The sequence below is a fragment of the Nerophis ophidion genome, linkage group LG03 (assembly GCF_033978795.1).
Source record: "Nerophis ophidion isolate RoL-2023_Sa linkage group LG03, RoL_Noph_v1.0, whole genome shotgun sequence".
Lineage (NCBI taxonomy): Eukaryota > Metazoa > Chordata > Actinopteri > Syngnathiformes > Syngnathidae > Nerophis > Nerophis ophidion.
This window is the reverse complement of record NC_084613.1, coordinates 80394060-80413034: the sequence shown is the minus strand read 5'-3', so window position 1 is coordinate 80413034 and position 18975 is coordinate 80394060. Positions and strand designations below refer to the sequence as shown.

The window sequence follows — 18975 nt, the reverse complement described above, 5'->3', positions numbered from 1 at the left end:
TGGCTCAGCTCAACTGTCGTTTGTAATCATTTAATTTAATGGAAAGCGTGCCTGTCATTTAAATCAGTGACGCTGTGATTTTTGTTGTTGCTACCTCAGCTGGAGAGGATCAACCTATCAGCAGCTCAGACGCTCAGAGCGGCCTTCATCAAGGTAAGCGTGCCTCGCCCCGAACCAGACGGTTTCGTCTAACCGCCGCCTTCCTGTCATAGCGTGCAGTCACATCTTTACCACACTTTTTTTTTTTAGCGCACAACTTTGGCCTTGCTTTAAGCGTCACGCTGTGTAAAATGAGCCTCTTTGATCAACACTGACACCGGTGTCTTCACCTTTTGACTCCCGAACGACCCGCCATTCGTCTTTCGCCCCCTGACAACCTGTCTGAAAGCTTGCGTTGGCCGTGTCTCGCCGCTGTGCAGTGATTTCTCTGGCAGAGAGAAGGAGACTGCTGGTGCATGACTGCTAATGAGCGTGTACGCATGAAATATGAATGAAGGCCCGGCAGCTTTGTCATTATACAAAGCAAGCGGACGCGCATAAGCACCTCGCAGCTGTTTTGCAGCGTGACTGACACTTGACGGGTTCCCCCTCTAACTCAAGTGGTGTAATTCCCGGCTGAATAATTTAGGTGTTTGCGCATGTGATGTTCAATGGTGTACATGCTGTAGTGAACATTAAGTGCTTCTGTTCATGTGTCTGCTCATCTACAACGTTACAGTCGAAATAAATGTCCCTTTTTCACTACACTGTACCGACTTGGAGAGGAGGCTACGCCGGATAGTCGAACCTCGGATTCAGGAGGAACAGTGTGGTTTTCGTTCTGGTCGTGGAACTGTGGACCAGCTCTATACTCTCGGCAGGGTTCTTGAGGGTGCATGGGAGTTTGGCCAACCAGTCTACATGTGCTATGTGGACTTGGAGAAGGCATTAGACCGTGTCCCTCGGGAAGTCCTGTGGGGAGTGCTCAGAGAGTATGGGGTATCGGACTGTCTTATTGTGGCGGTCCGCTCCCTGTATGATCAGTGTCAGACACGTTTCCAGTGAGGGTTGGACTCCGCCAAGGCTGTCCTTTGTCACCGATTCTGTTCATAACTTTTATGGACAGAATTTCTAGGCGCAGTTAAGGCGTTGAGGGTTTCCGGTTTGGTGACCGCAGGATTAGGTCTCTGCTTTTTGCAGAGGATGTGGTCTTGATGGCTTCATCTGACCGGGATCTTCAGCTCTCACTGGATCGGTTCGCAGCCGAGTGTGAAGCGACCGGAATGAAAATCAGCACCTCCAAGTCCGAGTACATGGCTCTCGCCCGGATAAGGGTGGAATGCCATCTCCGGGTTGGGGAGGAGACCCTGCCCCAAGTGGAGGAGTTCAAGTACCTAGGAGTCTTGTTCACGAGTGAGGGAAGTGTGGATCGTGAGAGTTGTTTAGAAGCGACATCAAGGAAGAAGATTTCATGGGATTTATCGATTAAGAGTGACAGATTGTTTGGTAAACGTATAGCATGTTCTATATGTTATAGTTATTTGAAGGACTCTTACCATAATATGTTACGTTAACATACCAGGCACCTTCTCAGTTTGTTATTTATATTCGTCATATAACGTACACTTATTCAGCCTGTTGTTCACTATTCTTTATTTATTTTAAACTGCCTTTCAAATGTCTATTCTTGGTGTTGGATTTTATCGAATACATTTCCCCCAAAAAATGCGACTTATACTCCAGTGCGACGTATATATGTTTTTTTCCTTCTTTATTATGCATTTTCTTTCTTTATTTTTTGACCGTTTTGGTCTATTTTTAAATTGTTGCTGCCTGGTCAGTGGCCTTGTGGTTAGTGTCCGTCCTGACATCGGTAGGTCGTGAGTTCAAACCCCGGCCGAGTCATACCAAAGACTGTAAAATGGGACCCGTTACCTCCCTGCTTGGCACTCAGCATCAAGTGTTGGTATTGTTCCACCCCATTCATAAATTGCAAATGTTGCAGACCGAAAGGGTTTAGGCTGAAGTTGAACACTTATTGCGCCTAACCCTATAAACTATGTCAAATACAAGATGGGCTCCCAAAAAATATGAAATTTCCTTTGCACAACATATTATAAATACTCCTTGTACACAACGTAAACACTGTTCAATTAAATTGAAAATTGTTGAACATCACAATAGTTTTCTTTTTAAATTGTTTCACATTCCTGGTTATTAGTATCAACATTTCAGCTTTTCTTCGCCATGTTAGGACTTGTTGCTTTATTTTCCATTTCAGACTTTTTTGTGTGTTGATTTCCATTCTACAACTTCAATAAAATGTGTTTTTTCCCTTTTTTTGTCTTTTTTGTTTTTGTCCAGGCGGAAAGGGAGAACCCCGGCCTGACTCAGGACATCATCATGAAGATTTTGGAGAAGAAAAATGTCCAAATCAACTTCATCGAATCGCTGCTGCGCATGGCTGCAGAAGATGTGGAAGGTGTGTCACCGTAAACTCGACGTTTGTCAGGATCGTTGAATGATTTTTGTCTTTGAATTTGTTGGTCGTGCTTGTCATCGAAGATTTTAGCCAAAAAGCTAAAATTGTGTTGGACTATTACATCAACAATTAAACAATATGCACTACAATTCAATATAAACTAAAAGATAGTTTCTTAACCAATGTTCCCTGTAATTGTTCATGTGGTTGAGCAGTGGCCTTGTGGTTAGTGTCCGCCCTAAAACTGCGAGGTCGTGAGTTCAAACCCCGGCCGAATCATACCAAAGACTACAAAGAAATATGACCCGTAGCCTCCTTGTTTGGCACCCATCATCAAGGGTTGGAATTGGGGGTTGAATCACCAAATGGTTCCCGAGTGTGGCACACGCTGCTGCTCACTGCTCCCCTCACCTTCCAGGGGGTGAACATGGGGATAGGTCAAATGCACAGGACACAATTCACCACACCTAGTGTGTGTGTGTGTGTGTGAGACAATCATTGTAACTTTAACTTCAACAAACGCAAAAACTCCTTGATCATTCAGTGGAGCACATGTGAGCAACATCAGACGTGCACACTATGGCCACACCAGCAGCACACCTGTCCCAAACCTGACCTCATAAAAATGTAAACGTTTTATTTTAATAATCAAATGACAGCAGTTATTTTAATGAATTGTTTTTTCCTAATATAAATGATTTGGCCCACTTATATGAATATAACAAATACAATCTGGATTTTCATGAGCTCTGCGCTATACTGTTTTATGTCTAGGTGGGGATCCAGCTTGGAAATAATTTGTACCCCTTTCAGACTTGTGATAATTTGTTTGCTTTGTTATTATTTTTGGACAAAACCAGACACATTTGCTAGTCACCACTGCTGCTCCTGCACTTGTATGCCACCGCTTGCTCACACACTGAAGTCACTTACCCAACACACTGCTATTCCTAAAGGAGCACACACACACACACACACGTGCTACTCTCATAACTAGTGTGGTTGCGCCGTCTTTCGGTCTTGGTGTGAATTCACTGTATGGAGTGAGAATAGAAATCTGGATATAGGGATATCCCGATCCGATATTGATATCGGAAATCGGTCCGATATTAGCCAAAAAAGTGAATATCGGATTTTATCGGACTGAATCCAAAAACTCCGATGTAAGCGCTCCGATATAAGCTGTCCATTTGCCGCTGCAGCACTTCTATAATAGGTGACTGGTTTGATCACACTCCAACACAGTAGGTGGCGGCAATGCCCCTTAATTAACGTTGGTGGCGGCTGCGGAAGAAGAGCGTCTCTGATCCAGCGTGCACAGCCCACGTGATCACAACAACGACAACACGTGTGCTCAGCAAAGTGTAGTGATGTCGGCTGTGTGGAAGTATTTTAACTCACAGCATGCCGAAATGCTTATCTTCTTAAAAAAAAATCTCCACATTATGCTCGGACTGCAGAAAGTGGAGAAGGAGGAGGAGGAGTAGTAAGGGTAGTCAGCACTGACTGATTATTATTTGTTTTATGCTCTTGTTATTAGAGTGATATGTTTATTAAGTGAAGACTAAGAGTAATTACTACATTGTTTTGAGCATAGTCAGTCAGTGAAACTGGAGCTGTGAACTCTTAATTTAGAGCAGTTGGACAGTGGACAATATTGTGTTGTTTTTGTGGTTTTTGTCCCTGCCCACAGTTGTTTCCAACATATGCTGACAGTAAAAAAATAACTGAAGTGAACTTGAATTGTTTGCACTTTAAAACGTTTTTTGTTTTTTTTATTGGATTTATTTAGGTTATTTTTCAGGGTCTTCTAATTTATTTTTAATTTATTATTTTCAATTGTATAATTATGTTGGTATTAGTGGCTATTTTGCACTTTAAATATAACATTTTGTTTTTATTGGATTTGTTGAGGTAATACTCTTACGTTGAAGGTTAAAATTTATGTAACCAATTGGTTAATAATAAATGATTCAGTTTTTCCCATACCTACTCTTGCTGACTATTGTTTTCTGTTTTAACACTACAACATCAGTAACAGTAACATCACTTTATCAAGCCTTTTCTAACATTCTACAAAACAAAATAAGGAATAAATATATGTATGATTCGTGCCTATATCGTATCGTATTGATATCGGTATCGGCAAATACTCAAGGCTACAATATCGGTATCGTATCGGAAGTGAAAAAGTTGTATCGGGACATCCCTATCTGGATATATTAACTCAGTAACAGAAACTTGTCTATAGTTTTGTTGGTTTTAATGCAGACAGTGCAGCAACATCATGACACTTCCATTGTGTCGGTTAAATGAGTAGCTTCTCCGACTCGTCTATGGAGTGTTCAATACTGCCATTCAGTGTCTGCAATCTGCAACAACCAACCTTCTAATCTACCTTTATTATTTTATTACTTCAGCTGTGCTAATCCTACCTGGATATCAGACACCTCCACTGATAAAAAGCACCCATAAGTTGGAAATGGTTTCACTGTATTTATTTTAGGTCATAAAAAGTAACAATAATTATCGATCAATATAAAAAACTTATATCGTAATTGCTTTTATATATATATGTATATAAACTACAGGCCAAAAGTTTGGACAAACCTCCTCATTCAATGCATTTTCTTTTTTTTCATGACTATTTACATTGTAAATTGGGGGCGGCATAGCTCGGTTGGTAGAGTGGCCGTGCCAGCAACTTGAGGGTTGCAGGTTCGATTCCCGCTTCCGCCATCCTAGTCACTGCCGTTGTGTCCTTGAGCAAGACACTTTACCCACCTGCTCCCAGTGCCACCCACACTGGTTTAAATGTAACAGATATTGGGTGTCACTATGTAAAGCGCTTTGAGTCACTTGAGAAAATCACTATATAAATATAATTCACTTCACTAGATCAGGGGTCGGGAACCTTTTTGGCTGAGAGAGCCATGAAAGCCAAATATTTTAAAAAGTATTTCCATGAGAGCCATATAATATTTTTTTTTAACACTGGATACAACTAAATACGTACATTTATAAGTAAGACCACCATTTTTAGAGTATATTAAGTCTTGCATCTTTTAATAACATTGTTATTTGTAAGCAAACCAATAATTGTTGAACAGGTGCGGTAGGAAACGGATGGATGGATTAAAATGCATGATAATGTTATATATTTTGAACGTTATTTTTAACACTGTGATTAGCAGCGGAATTATTCATTACTTATCGTGTTAAGCAATGTCAGCTAAGATTTATCTGAGAGCCAGATGCAGTCATCAAAAGAGCCACATCTGGCTCTAGAACCATAGGTTCCCTACCCCTGTTGTAGATTGTCACTGAAGGCATCAGAACTATGAATGAACACATGTGGAGTTACGTACTTAAGAAAAAAAGGTGAAATAACTGAAAATATGTTTTATAATCTAGTTCCTTCAAAATAGCCACCCTTTGCTCTGATTATTGCTTTGCACACTTTTGGCATTCTCTCCACGAGCTTCAAACACACCTGTGAAGTAAAAAAACATTTCTGGTGACTCCCTCTTGAAGCTCATCGAGTGAATGCCAAGAGTGTGCAAAAAAAGTAATCAAAGCAAAGGGTGGCTGTTTTGAAGACACTAGAATATGAAACATATTTTCAGTTATTTCACCGGTTTCTGTTTGGTACATAAATCCACATGTGTTCATTCATAGTTTTGATGCCTTCAGTGACAATCTACAATGTAAATAGTCATGGAAATAAAGAAAACTCATTGAATGAGAAAGTGTGTCCAAACTTTTTCCCTGTACTGTATATATAAAACCTATTATTTGCGTACTATTGACTAGTGATGCACCGAAAATTTGTCCACCAATACAAAACAAACTGATGTTATCAAGACAGTCACTTATGCTTTCTGCTGCGTATTCCTGCGTACACGGATGACGTAGTTTGCCCAAAGTCGCTTTCAGGAAGTAATTTCTGTTCAGAAAAGGGATGCACCGAAATGAAAATTTGTGGCCGAAGCCGAATAAAACTTAAACGCTTGGCCGAATAATGAATGCAGTTTTTCACAAATGTTTTACATTGCATAAATAGCCTATAATAATTATTTAGACATGTTTTTCAAATGAAGTAATTTTTTATTGAATATTGACATTTTTTTAATATTCCAGTAGCCTTTGCTTTTCAAAAAAAGCACAAAGTTTTTCATTTATATGAGGCCTTCGAACAAAACATGCATTCCATTAAAGTGGATAAACCCACAACAAATTAATTATTGTCCTTTTGGCAAAAGTCTGCTTAGCCACAGTAGATATGCTAATAATGTAAACAGAAGGCTCAAGTAAATCTCAATTAAGTGTGTGCTTGTAACCTCATACACTTATACAGGTAGCCTACACAACAGGCTAATAATGTAAACAGAGGCCCCACTAAATCTCAATAAGTGTGTGCTTGTAACCTCATACACTTATACAGGTACACAACATATCCCAACGTCACTGCACGTTGGTTGATTGCGTCACAGCGTCAAAAAATTGCGTCACACGCCACTATTCGGCCTTGTTTTTAACTCATTCCACCGAAGGCCGAATGTGGCTTTTTTTGCCATATTCGGCCGAATATATTCGGTTACCGATTAATCGGTGCATCCCTAGGTTAGACTAAAGTCAAATTTTTATAAGATCAGATTTCAACCTGATTTGACCTACTTCGGTTGTGGCCCTAATGTGATGTGAAAAGATTGGAATTTAAGCACTTTGGCTCTTCAGAGCGGCAATAAGTATAAGCTTGCTGTCATTTTGTTGTGCAAGGTAAACGGGGCCTATGACTTTACCTTTTGACTTCTTTTATTTGTTTGAGATTTTCATTAATACCACATGTGGTGAAAAAGTGTATTAACACTTAGTACCACTGTAGCCCATACGGACTACAGCTGAGTAACTTATATTTTTTGGCAGCCATCTAGGGCAGTGGTTGTCAAATGGGGGTACTTGAAGGTATGCCAAGGGGTACGTGAGATTTTTTTTTTTAAATATTCCAAAAATAATAACAATTCAAAAATCCTTTATAAATATATTTATTGAATAAGACTTCAACAAAATATGAGTGTAAGTTTATAAACTGTGAAAAAACAATGCAATATTCAGTGTTGACAGCTAGATTTTTTGTGGACATGTTCCATAAATATTGATGTTAAAGATATCTTTTTTTGTGAAGAAATATTTAGAATGAAGTTGATGAATCCAGATGGATCTCTATTACAATCCCCAAAGAGGGCACTTTAAGTTGATGATTACTTCTATGTGTAGAAATCTTTATTTGTAGTTGAATCACTTGTTTATTTTTCAACAAGTTTTTAGTTATTTTTATATCTTTTTTTCCAAATAGTTCAAGAAAGACCACTACAAATGAGCAATATTTTGCACTGTTATACAATTTAATAAATCAGAAACTGATGACATAGTGCTGTATTTTACTTTATCTCTTTTTTCAACCAAAAATGCTTATCTCTGATTAGGGGGTACTTGAATTAAAAAATGTTCATGTTTTTCAGTGATGTACCCCCTGTAAACATTTTTTTAAGTCTAGTACTTCACTGATCTAGGGCAGTGGTTCTCAACCTTTTTTCAGTGATGTACCCCCTGTGAACATTTTTTTAATTCTAGTACCCCCTAATTGGAGCAAAGCATTTTTGGTTGAAAAAAAGAGATTAAGAAGTAAAATACAGCACTATGTCCTCAGTTTCTGATTTATTAAATTGTATAAAAGTGCAAATTATTGCTCATTTGTAGTGGTCTTTCCTGAACGATTTGGAAAAAAAGATATAAAAATAACTAAAAACTTTTTGAAAAATAAACAAGTGATTTAATTGTAAATAAAGATTTGTACACATGGAAGTAATCATCAACTTAAAGAGCCCTCTTTGGGGATTGTAATAGAGATCCATCTGGATTCATGAACTTAACTCTAAACATTTCTTCAGAAAAAAAGAAGTCTTTAACATCAATATTTATGGAAAATGTCCACAAAAAATCTAGCTGTCAACACTGAATATTGCATTGTTGCATTTCTTTTCACAGTTTATGAACTTACATTCATATTTTGTTGAAGTATCATTCAATAAATATATTTATAAAGGATTTTTGAATTGTTGCTATTTTTAGAATATTTAAAAAAAATCTCATGTACCCCTTGGCATACCTTCAAGTACCCCCAGGGGTACGCGTACCCCCATTTGAGAACCACTGATCTAGGGCCGCGAGCGCCCTCTAGAGCAGGGGTCGGGAACCTTTTTGGTTGAGAGAGCCATGAAAGCCAAATATTTCAAAATGTAAATTCTGTAAGAGCCATATAATATTCTTTAACACTGAATACAACTAAATGCGTGCATTTTCAAGACCAACATTTTAGAACAACAGTATAATAAGTCCTTTATTATTTTTATTAACATTATTATTCTAAAGCTAACCAATACTAAATATAATACTTCTTATCAGTAATGCAACATCTTGAACAGGTGCGATAGAAAATGGATGGTTGGATTAAAATGCATGAGAATCTTTAAAAATGTCAACGTTATTTTTTACACTGTGATTACCAGCGGAATTATTCTTTAATTATCCTATTAGGCAATGTCAGCTAAGATTTATTGGAGAGCCAGATGCAGTCATCAAAAGAGCCGCATCTGGCTCTAGAGCCATAGGTTCCCTACCCCTGCTCTAGAGCATCAAAAAATGCCTGTTTCTCCGCTGATTTAAACTATCGTTTCTCTCCCCCCGTCAGAATTCATGATCGACCGGCCCGAGCAAGAATTCCAGGACCTGAACGACAAGGCCAGGGCGCTGAAACACATCCTCAGCAAAATCCCAGACGAGATCAACGACAGAGTACGCTTCCTACAGACTATCAAGTGAGTACGAGCGGCGAAAACTGTTGTTGGCCAGATTATAGAACATGTTATGATTGGTTGCTTTCCCCACAGAGACATAGCCAGCGCCATAAAGGAGCTCCTGGACACAGTCAACAATGTCATCAAGAAATATCAGTACCAGAATCGCAGAGTGAGCCGCGCACTTTGTTTTTCATACGCTCGTCCTTGTCGGGTGTCCTCTAAATGTTTAATTTATTTTTTTGCTGCTGAAGGCCCTGGAGCATCAGAAAAAGGAGTTTGTGAAATACTCCAAAAGCTTCAGCGACACCCTCAAAACGTACTTCAAAGATGGAAAGTAAGTATCACGTCAGCACAGAGAAAAGCAACACGCTCCCGTTTCCACCTAGCAGTTCACTTTGTAACAATAACGCTGTTGAACGATTGGTATTCCATCCATCCATCCATCATCTTCCGCTTATCCGAGGTCGGGTCGCGGGGGCAACAGCCTAAGCAGGGAAACCCAGACTTCCCTCTCCCCAGCCACTTTGTCTAGCTCTTCCCGGGGGATTCCGAGGCGTTCCCAGGCCAGCCGGGAGACATAGTCTTCCTAACATGTCCTGGGTCTTCCCCGTGGCCTCCTACCGGTTGGACGTGCCCTAAACACCTCCCTAGGGAGGCGTTCGGGTGGCATCTTGACCAGATGCCCGAACCTCCTGACCAGATGCCCGAACCTTGGTATTATCATGCCCTACGATTGGTATTTTCATTTTAAATTAATATGATCCAAAACCTGTGATTGATGACCACAATTTGATAAACTTGCATATTTACCTGGGCTGTTTGCTGTTCATATCTATCAGGGATATCAAACATGCGGCCTGGAGTTTAATCCAGCCCACAAGATGAGTTAGCAAAGTGTAAATGAGCTGCATTTGAAATGAAATGAAAGAAACTGCTGCTCTCAATTTGTCCACTAGATGTCGCAATAGCAATTCTGTTCGGCAAGCAAATGGTTTGTACCGAGGCCGAGCTAGCGAGAGGTACACAACAAAGTGGGGCTGCGGCTCCTTCCCCTCGACCTAACGCAAAACCTGCCATTTTACGTATTTTGCTTTGAACACACCGTGCTTTGGCACCCTCGTTTCCACAAAATGTTTTTGTGAAAAAACCCGAAAAGTGCAAGCAGACTGCAGTGTCTCAAGAAAAGTAATCATCCTCTTCCTATTCATGATACGTACATTTTCAGAATGTGCTTGTTCTTTCTCGGGAAAAAGTAAAACAAAGAAAGCAATCTGAAGTTGTCGTATTTTTAAGTTATTATGCCATGGAATAGATTTTCCTCCATGTGGCCTCTGAGTTAAAATGAGTTTGACACCCGTTGTTTGGATTATTTTGTAGTAGGGCTGGGCGATATTGCCTTTTTTTAAATATCGCAATATTTTTAGGCCATATCGCGATATACGATATATATTACGATATTTTGCCTTGGCCTTGAATGAACACTTGATGCATATAATCACAGCAAAATGATGATTCTATGTGTCTACATTAAAACATTCTTCTTCATACTGCAAAAATATATGCTACTTTTAAACTTCCATGCAGAGAGGGAAATCACAACTAAGTCAATTGACCAAAAGTGTCTTTATTAAAGTTATTAAGCAATGCCACAAACATTCATGTCATTTCCAAAACATAAATTGCAAGCTTGTCAGAGACATTTTAAGTGTCAAATAAAAATGAGCTGCATAATAGGAAATCAAATAGTATTCGTCCTTCACTATGTGGTATGTTACTAAGGTTACGAAATTCTCTTCATTCTCTAGCGAGTGACTTTACAAACGATGCTGCATATTAGCAGTAATGCTACTTTTTTATAGCAACGCTTCCCCCACACACTTGACAAATTACGGTTGTCTGTTGAAAAAATTCCCACTTGAAGCCGAACCACCGCCAGACGATGGAAACCCAATTAAGTCTTCCTTCATTTTTTACCAGATCCGCAGCATCTTTCTCTCATACGGCTACGTTAGCAGCTAACATTAGCCACGTCGCTACCTCTCTGCCCTTTTTTTTTTTTTTTTTTTAACCTCTGCCCTGCGAGGGCGTTTATGTGACGTGTGACATATGTAAGCCTGCTTGTCTGCGAGAAGGAGAGACAGGAAAGAGCGAGGAGAGCTTGAAGTGTACGCCCGCAGCTAAAAGTCCTGCGTGTGAACGTATATTCGAATATTACGATATAGTCATTTTCTATATCGCACAGAGACAAACCCGCAATATATCGTATATATCGATATATCGCCCAGCCCTATTTTGTAGTCATATATTTTGTACACCATTCCAACAGAGTTATTACTGCAGGAGATGTTGTTGCATGTATTTTCTAGTAATAGTTCATGTAAACTTTTTAACCATTCAAGATTGTCATTGTCAACATTTTACAATTGTGTCTATACTCACAATTGTAAGCTTCTGAGTATATTTAATAACTGTGCGGTAGGACACGCGCATCATTTTTTTTAATGGCCCTATAAAGCGTTAAATTAGATGTAGATTAGATATGATACCTGTAGAAACCCTGTTGATGATTACCTTGCTCTGAACAGTAGGTCACTGTTTGCAGGTTGTAATGCTGTGTAGCTAGACAATAGTTACCTAGTGATTAGGGCTGAGTATCACGGCCAATTTCCCAAATAGATTTGATTTTGATTATTCACGATTGGATTAAATCCAATCAACGTTTACATTGTGAAATTGACTTAAATGTAGAGATGTCTGATAAATGTTTTAAAATGTAACATCGGAAATTATCGGTATTGATTTAAAAATTATCGGTACCTGTTTTAAAAAAACAAAAATTTTTGACTTTTTAAAACGCCGCTGTGTACACGGACGTAGGGAGAAGTACAGAGCGCCAATAAACGCCGGCCCAGTCACATATCCTGTTCGGCTTTTCACACACACAAGTGAATGCAAGGCATTCTTGGTCAACAGCCATACAGGTCACACTGAGGGTGGCCGTTTAAAGAACTTTAACGCTGTTACAAATATTCGCTACACTAAGAACCCACACCAAACAAGAATGACAACACATTTCAGGAAAATATCCGCACCGTAACACAACACAAACACAACAGAAAAAAAAAACAGAAACCCTTGCAACCCTAACTCTTCCGGGACGCTACAACATACACCTCACCCCACCTCAACCCCGCCCATCAAAACCTCCTCATGCTCTCTCAGTAAGAGCATGTCCCAAATTCCAAGCTGCTGTTTTGAGGCATGTTAAAAAAAAAAAAAAAACACTTTGTGACTTCAATAATAAATATGGCAGTGTCTTTTGGCATTTTTTTCCATAACTTGAGTTGATTTATTTTGGAAAACCTTGTTACATTGTTTAATGCATCCAGCGGGGCATCACACAAAATTAGGCATAATTATATGTTAATTTCACGACTGTAGATATCGGTATCGGTTCATATCGGAATCGGTAATTAAGAGTTGGACAATATCGGAATATCGGAAATCGCCAAAAAAGCTATTATCGGAGAACTGTAATAATCTTTGAAAAATCAATCTTGTTGTAGTTAAATTTGTAGCGATTTTGGTCCGTTTAACAAAATAATAAAGCCACAAATCATCCATCCATCCATCCATTTTCTACCGCTTATTCCCTTTTGGGGTCGCGGGGGGCGCTGGTGCCTATCTCAGCTACGATCGGGCGGAAGGCGGGGTACACCCTGGACAAGTCGCCACCTCATCGCATGGCCAACACAGATAGACAGACAACATTCACACTCACATTCACACACTAGGGCCAATTTAGTGTTGCCAATCAACCTATCCCCAGATGCATGTCTTTGGAAGTGGGAGGAAGCCGGAGTACCCGGATGGAACCCACGCATTCACGGGGAGAACATGCAAACTCCACACAGAAAGATCCCGAACATGGATTTGAACCCAGGACTGCAGGACCTCCGTATTGTGAGGCAGACGCACTAACCCCTCTGCCACCGTGAAGCCCGCCACAAATCATAAGGGATATAAACTTCGCTAAACTTTTTATTTTATTTTATTTTTTTTTCATTACACATTAAAGACCCACTGGCAGAAATATAGATCGGGCCTTATGGTCATTAGCGAAAACAAAATCTATAGATTAGCTGCACCTTTGTAAAAGGCGCAGGGATCAAAGTGTGGGGAAAAAGGTTGCGATTTATAGTCCCGAAAATATGATAATCCATCAATTATTTGATCCAGCCCTATAAGCGATGATGTTGACTTAAACTGGCACTTTTTAATTAGCACAACGGTATCTTGTTGAGTTGGTCCACATAGACGAGTTGTCAACATAATCAGGTTCCACACTCTCTTGGACTGTTAACACGGACCATCAGTACAAGAAAGGACAGACCAGGCTGTACTTCCTCAGGAGACTGCACTCCTTCAACATTTGTAGAAAACCTCTGTGGATGTACTACCAGTCTGTGGTTGCCAGTGTTCTGTTCTACATGGTAGTGTGCTGGGGGGGCAGTACATCTAAGAAGGACAGCTCCAGACTTGAGAAACTGATCAGGCGGGCCGGTTCTACAATCGGAATGAAACTGGACTCACTGGTGACGGTGGCAGAGAAGAGGACTGTTGACAAACTAGTGAGCATCCTGGATGATGCCAGTCACCCTCTGCATAGTGTTATCAGTAGCCAGAGGAGCCTGTTCAGTTCTAGACTGCTTCATCCCAAGTGCAGGACTAATAGACTCAAAAACTCCTTTGTCCCACACACCATTAGACTGTACAACTCCTCTCTGGGGCGGGGGGGTACCAGGATGACAGGGGATGCAAAACAATAACAGTGCAATACGTTTTCATAACATGGTCACTACTGCCTACTTTGTTTTGTTATATTCTTATTTTACTGTTATATTTGTATTCCCATTGTTGCTTTTTAGTTTTTTATTCTTATTGTAATATTTCTCTGTTTTGTTTCCATTTAAACCCCCATTATTTACTTTTTACTTTTGTTTAAATGTAACTTAGATATTGGGTGTCACTATGTAAAGCGCTTTGAGTCACTTGAGAAAAGCGCTATATAAATATAATTCAATTCAAAAAAATGTCATTCTTAATTTTAGCTCCTGTTTTTTCGACGAAGAGTACTTGTGAAATATTTCTTCAAACTTATGATTAAAATTCCCAAAAAATTATTCTAGTAAATCTAGAAAATCTGTAGAATCAAATTTAAATCTTATTTCAAAGTATTTTGAATGTCTTTTAAAATTTTTGTTCTGGAAAATCTAGAAGAAATAATGATTTGTCTTTGTTAGAAATATAGCTCAATCCAATTTGTTATATATTCTAACAAAGTGCAGATTGGATTTTAACCTATTTAAAACATGTCATCAAAATTCTAAAAATAATCTTAATCAGGAAGCCTATGTTATTATTAAATCCCCTGAAGAGCAGGGAAATCTGCAAAACAGGCTTGTAGGGATGAAATAGCCTCTGTGTTATTTCCTGACCTGTTATATATTTTACAGCCCGGCCCTCGGCTAAATTTTTTTAACCCAATACGGCCCCTGAGTCAAAAAGTTTGGGGATCCCTGTCTTAGAGGGTCACTTGGAGTGTTACTGCCGTCAGCTGACCAACAACAGTGTTTATCCCCTCAGAAATATTTCTAAAGACTGGGGACGGCGTGGCGCAATGGGAGAGTGGCCGTGCGCAACCCGAGGGTCACTGGTTCAAATCCCACCTAGAACCAACCTCGTCACGTCCGTTGTGTCCTGAGCAAGACACTTCACCCTTGCTCCTGATGGGTGCTGGTTGGCGCCTTGCATGGCAGCTCCCTCCATCAGTGTGTGAATGTGTGTGTGAATGGGTAAATGTGGAAGTAGTGTCAAAGCGCTTTGAGTACCTTGAAGGTAGAAAAGCGCTATACAAGTACAACCCATTTATTATTTAAATTGATCTCAACTCTGTACACTGCTGCTGGAATTTTAATTTTCTGAAGGAACTCTCCTGAAGGAATCAATAAAGTACTATCTATCTATCTATCCATCCCACTTGGCTGCAACGGCCAATTTTCTAGTTTTCTTGTGGATAAAAGTGTCTCCTTATGTTCAGAAGTTGACACGGGAAACCCTCCTTCTTCTCCGTTGTTTGCCCTTCTGCCTGATGTGTAGATATTGACATGTGCCGACCAAACCCAAACTGCACCGCTAGGTGGAAACTGAAATGTGTCTTCACGCCGCCGGTTGCTCTTCTGTCCTTCTGTCCTTCTGTCTTGTTTGTTTTCTCACCGCCGGTTGTCTCCTTTTGTTCCCAGGGCGATAAACGTCTTCAACAGCGCTAACAGGCTCATCCACCAAACCAACCTCATACTGCAGACCTTCAAAACTGTGGCCTAGCCCGCAGGGGACCACACGGACCCCCCACCCCCCCCGCTCTCCCCATGCCCCTTCATGCTGTGGCGTAGTAAGGGGCGGGTTCAGGGAGGGATACGTGGCTACGGTGGTGGAAGCTCGATGAGCGCCTGACCCATATCTGTAAATTAGGAAGAGTTGATTTTAGGGGTTGGGGGGGTCACCTTTTCCAGTTGAAGGGACTGAAAAGTGCCATTTGTGTAAGTCTTTCCAGTCTCGGCTGAAATAGGCCCAAAAGTCTGCTAGGTTGATTTTATTTGGACAGTTTTTAATTTATGACCCTGATCTTTTTTGGGGGGATAGGTGAGGCGAGGTGTTTATTAAAGACTAATTGCCATTTTTCTAATATATTCATGTTGATCATTTTCCTTAAAAAAAAACCTGCAATCTTAGCCACACATGAAAGACGGCGTCCGGCCGGTCTTGGCTGGCTTCCTCCGCTTTACCTCTTTGTGACGCGCGCTCAGAGACTCGACAAGTCGCTCTCGTCCGTACGTTGTTTTTTTTTGTGGTTTTCTTTATTAAAGAGCGGGGCAAGCGGCGGCGTCGGGACATTTTTTTTTTTAGACGAAAAATTTCCTTTCTCTGGACTATCTGACGACACAACGCCAAATGACTTACAGCACGACGTGTGCGCCTTATTTTACTTTTTAAGCCCTGCAACATTCCCTGCTCCTCCCGAGTGTAAGCACGCCGAGGCGGTCCTTGCTGTCTGGGCGACGCCGAGAGAGACAAATTCTGTATTTAACTGAAACCTGGTTGCAAATGTTCAATAAATAGTTTCCAAATGATCACTTTAGGCTTTTTTGTTTTTTTTTCTTTTGAAATGCATGGCAGTTTACAGCTCAGTGAAAGCATGACCCCCATTTTTGCTTTATTTTTGACTGACTTGACATACAACGCCAAGCGATGCCTATAAACCCCCACTAGGTGACAGTGCTGCGCTGCAAAAAACCTCATTATGAAGTCTTCAAAATGGTAAGTAGTTTTGCCTCACTAGGGCCTGAGCCACCGCAAGGGCCCTATTAAACTTGCTGTGTTTTTTCTTCTATATGTTCGGGATAGGCTCCAGCACCCCCTGCGACCCAGAAAGGGACAAGCTGCAGAAAATGGATGAATGTTTGGAAGCCCTTAACTTGCATGAAAAGTCCCATGTTTTGCAGGCACATCAGGTATGGCAAAATGTTATATTTTGGGAAAGGGACAAGCGGTAGAAAACGGATTAATGGGTCCTGAAAAAGACATTTTAAAATTGGTTCTCTAGCGCCACCTACCAGTTTCACGTATCAACACGAAAATTGCAGGACGGGAAGCACATGAAAGGGGACGGCGTGGCGCAGTCGAAGAGTGGCCGTGCGCAACCCGAGGGTCCCTGGTTCAATCCCCACCTAGTACCAACCTCGTCACGTCCGTTGTGTCCTGAGCAAGACACTTCACCCTTGCTCCTGATGGGTGCTGGTTAGCGCCTTGCATGGCAGCTCCCTCCATCAGTGTGTGAATGTGTGTGTGAATGGGTAAATGTGGAAGTAGTGTCAAAGCGCTTTGAGTACCTTGAAGGTAGAAAAGCGCTATACAAGTACAACCCATTTATTTATTTATTAAAGTCTCAGGAACCCATACCTGAAAACAAACAGGCCATCGGGGACGGCGTGGAGCGATTAAATGATAAATGGGTTGTACTTGTATAGCGCTTTTCTACCTTCAAGGTACTCAAAGCGCTTTGACACTACTTCCACATTTACCCATTCACACACACATTCACACACTGATGGAGGGAGCTGCCATGCAAGGCGCCAACCAGCACCCATCAGGAGCAAGGGTGAAGTGTCTTGCTCAGGACACAACGGACGTGACGAGGTTGGTTCTAGGTGGGATTTGAACCAGTGACCCTCGGGTTGCGCACGGCCACTCTTCCACTGCGCCACGCCGTCCCTATTGGGAGATTGGGAGAGTAGCTGTGCCAGCAACCTGCGGGGTCCTGGTTCAATCCCCCACCTTCCACCATCCTAGTCACGTCCGTCGTGTCCTTGAGCGGGTCACTTCACCCTTGCTCCTGATGGGTCCTGGTTAGCGCCTTGCATGGCAGCTCCCGCCCTTCAGTGTGTGAATGGGTGAATGTGGAAATAGTGTCAAAGTGCTTTGAGTTCCTTAAAAAAAAGGTAGAAAAGCGCTATACAAATATAATCTATTTACCATCTTGGTTTTTCGTCTTCCATTTTTCGGCAAAAAAAAAAGGGTCGTACTTTAACGCACTCCTCCTAGGGACTTTGACCAAGTGAATCACAGTTAAAACTACATATACCATATTTTTTGGAGTATAAGTCACTCTGGAGTATAAGTCGCACCTGTCGAAAATGCATAATAAAGAAGGAAAAAAAACATATAAGTCGTACTGGAGTAGAAGTCGCATTTTTGGGGGAAATTTATTTGATAAAACCCAACACCAAGAATAGACATTTGAAAGGCAATTTAAAATAAATAAAGAATAGTGAACAACAGGCTGAATAAGTGCACGTTATATGAGGCATAAATAACCAACTGAGAAGGTGCCTGGTATGTTAACGTAACATATTATGGTAAGAGTCATTCAAATAACTATAACATATAGAACATGCTATACGTTTACCAAACAATCTGTTACTCCTAATTGCTAAATCCGATGAAATCTTATACATCTAATCTCACGTGAATGAGCTAAATAATATTATTTGATATTTTACGGTAATGTGTTAATAATTTCACACATAAGTCGCTCCCGAGTATAAGTCACACCCCTGGCCAAACTATGAAAAAAAACTGCGACTTATAGTCCGAAAAATACGCTAGTATAAAACTGTGTATATATGTGTCCATCCATCCATCTATTTTTTACCGCTTGTCCCTTTCGGGCTCGCGGGGGACGCTGGAGCCTATCTCAAGCTGCCTTCGGGCGGAAGGTGGTGTACACCCTAAACAAGTCGCCACCTCATCACAGAGCCTGTGTATATGTGTGTATGTACTAGAGATGCGCGGTTTGCAGTCTCATCCACAGAGTCCGCGGGTAAACCGCGGGTCGGGCGGTTGACATGACGAAAAAATAGATTTTAATTAGATTCGGGCGGGTGGCGGTTGAACCATCCGGAGATATTTGATATACATGGTTCTGGGATCGGTTTCCTTTCCCATTTAAAGAGCCATTTAAGACCCGTGTCATAAAGTGGAGAAGTCAATAGGTGACATTATTATTCTCTTGAATGACTGCCAGCAATCACCCAC

At 40.8% G+C, this 18975-nt stretch overlaps 1 protein-coding gene across 1 annotated transcript in view; it reads left to right on the top strand.

Moving 5' to 3' along the window:
• Positions 1-16511, top strand: part of LOC133550099 (programmed cell death protein 10) — a 32787-nt gene extending 16276 nt beyond the window's left edge. Inside the window, exons 3-8 of the mRNA XM_061896172.1 lie at positions 100-153; positions 2344-2461; positions 9213-9339; positions 9412-9490; positions 9573-9655; positions 15624-16511. Coding sequence (XP_061752156.1) covers positions 100-153; positions 2344-2461; positions 9213-9339; positions 9412-9490; positions 9573-9655; positions 15624-15705 — 543 coding nt within the window. The 3' untranslated portion in view covers positions 15706-16511. The remainder of the gene's footprint in view (positions 1-99; positions 154-2343; positions 2462-9212; positions 9340-9411; positions 9491-9572; positions 9656-15623) is intronic.
• Positions 16512-18975: the final 2464 nt, after the last annotated feature.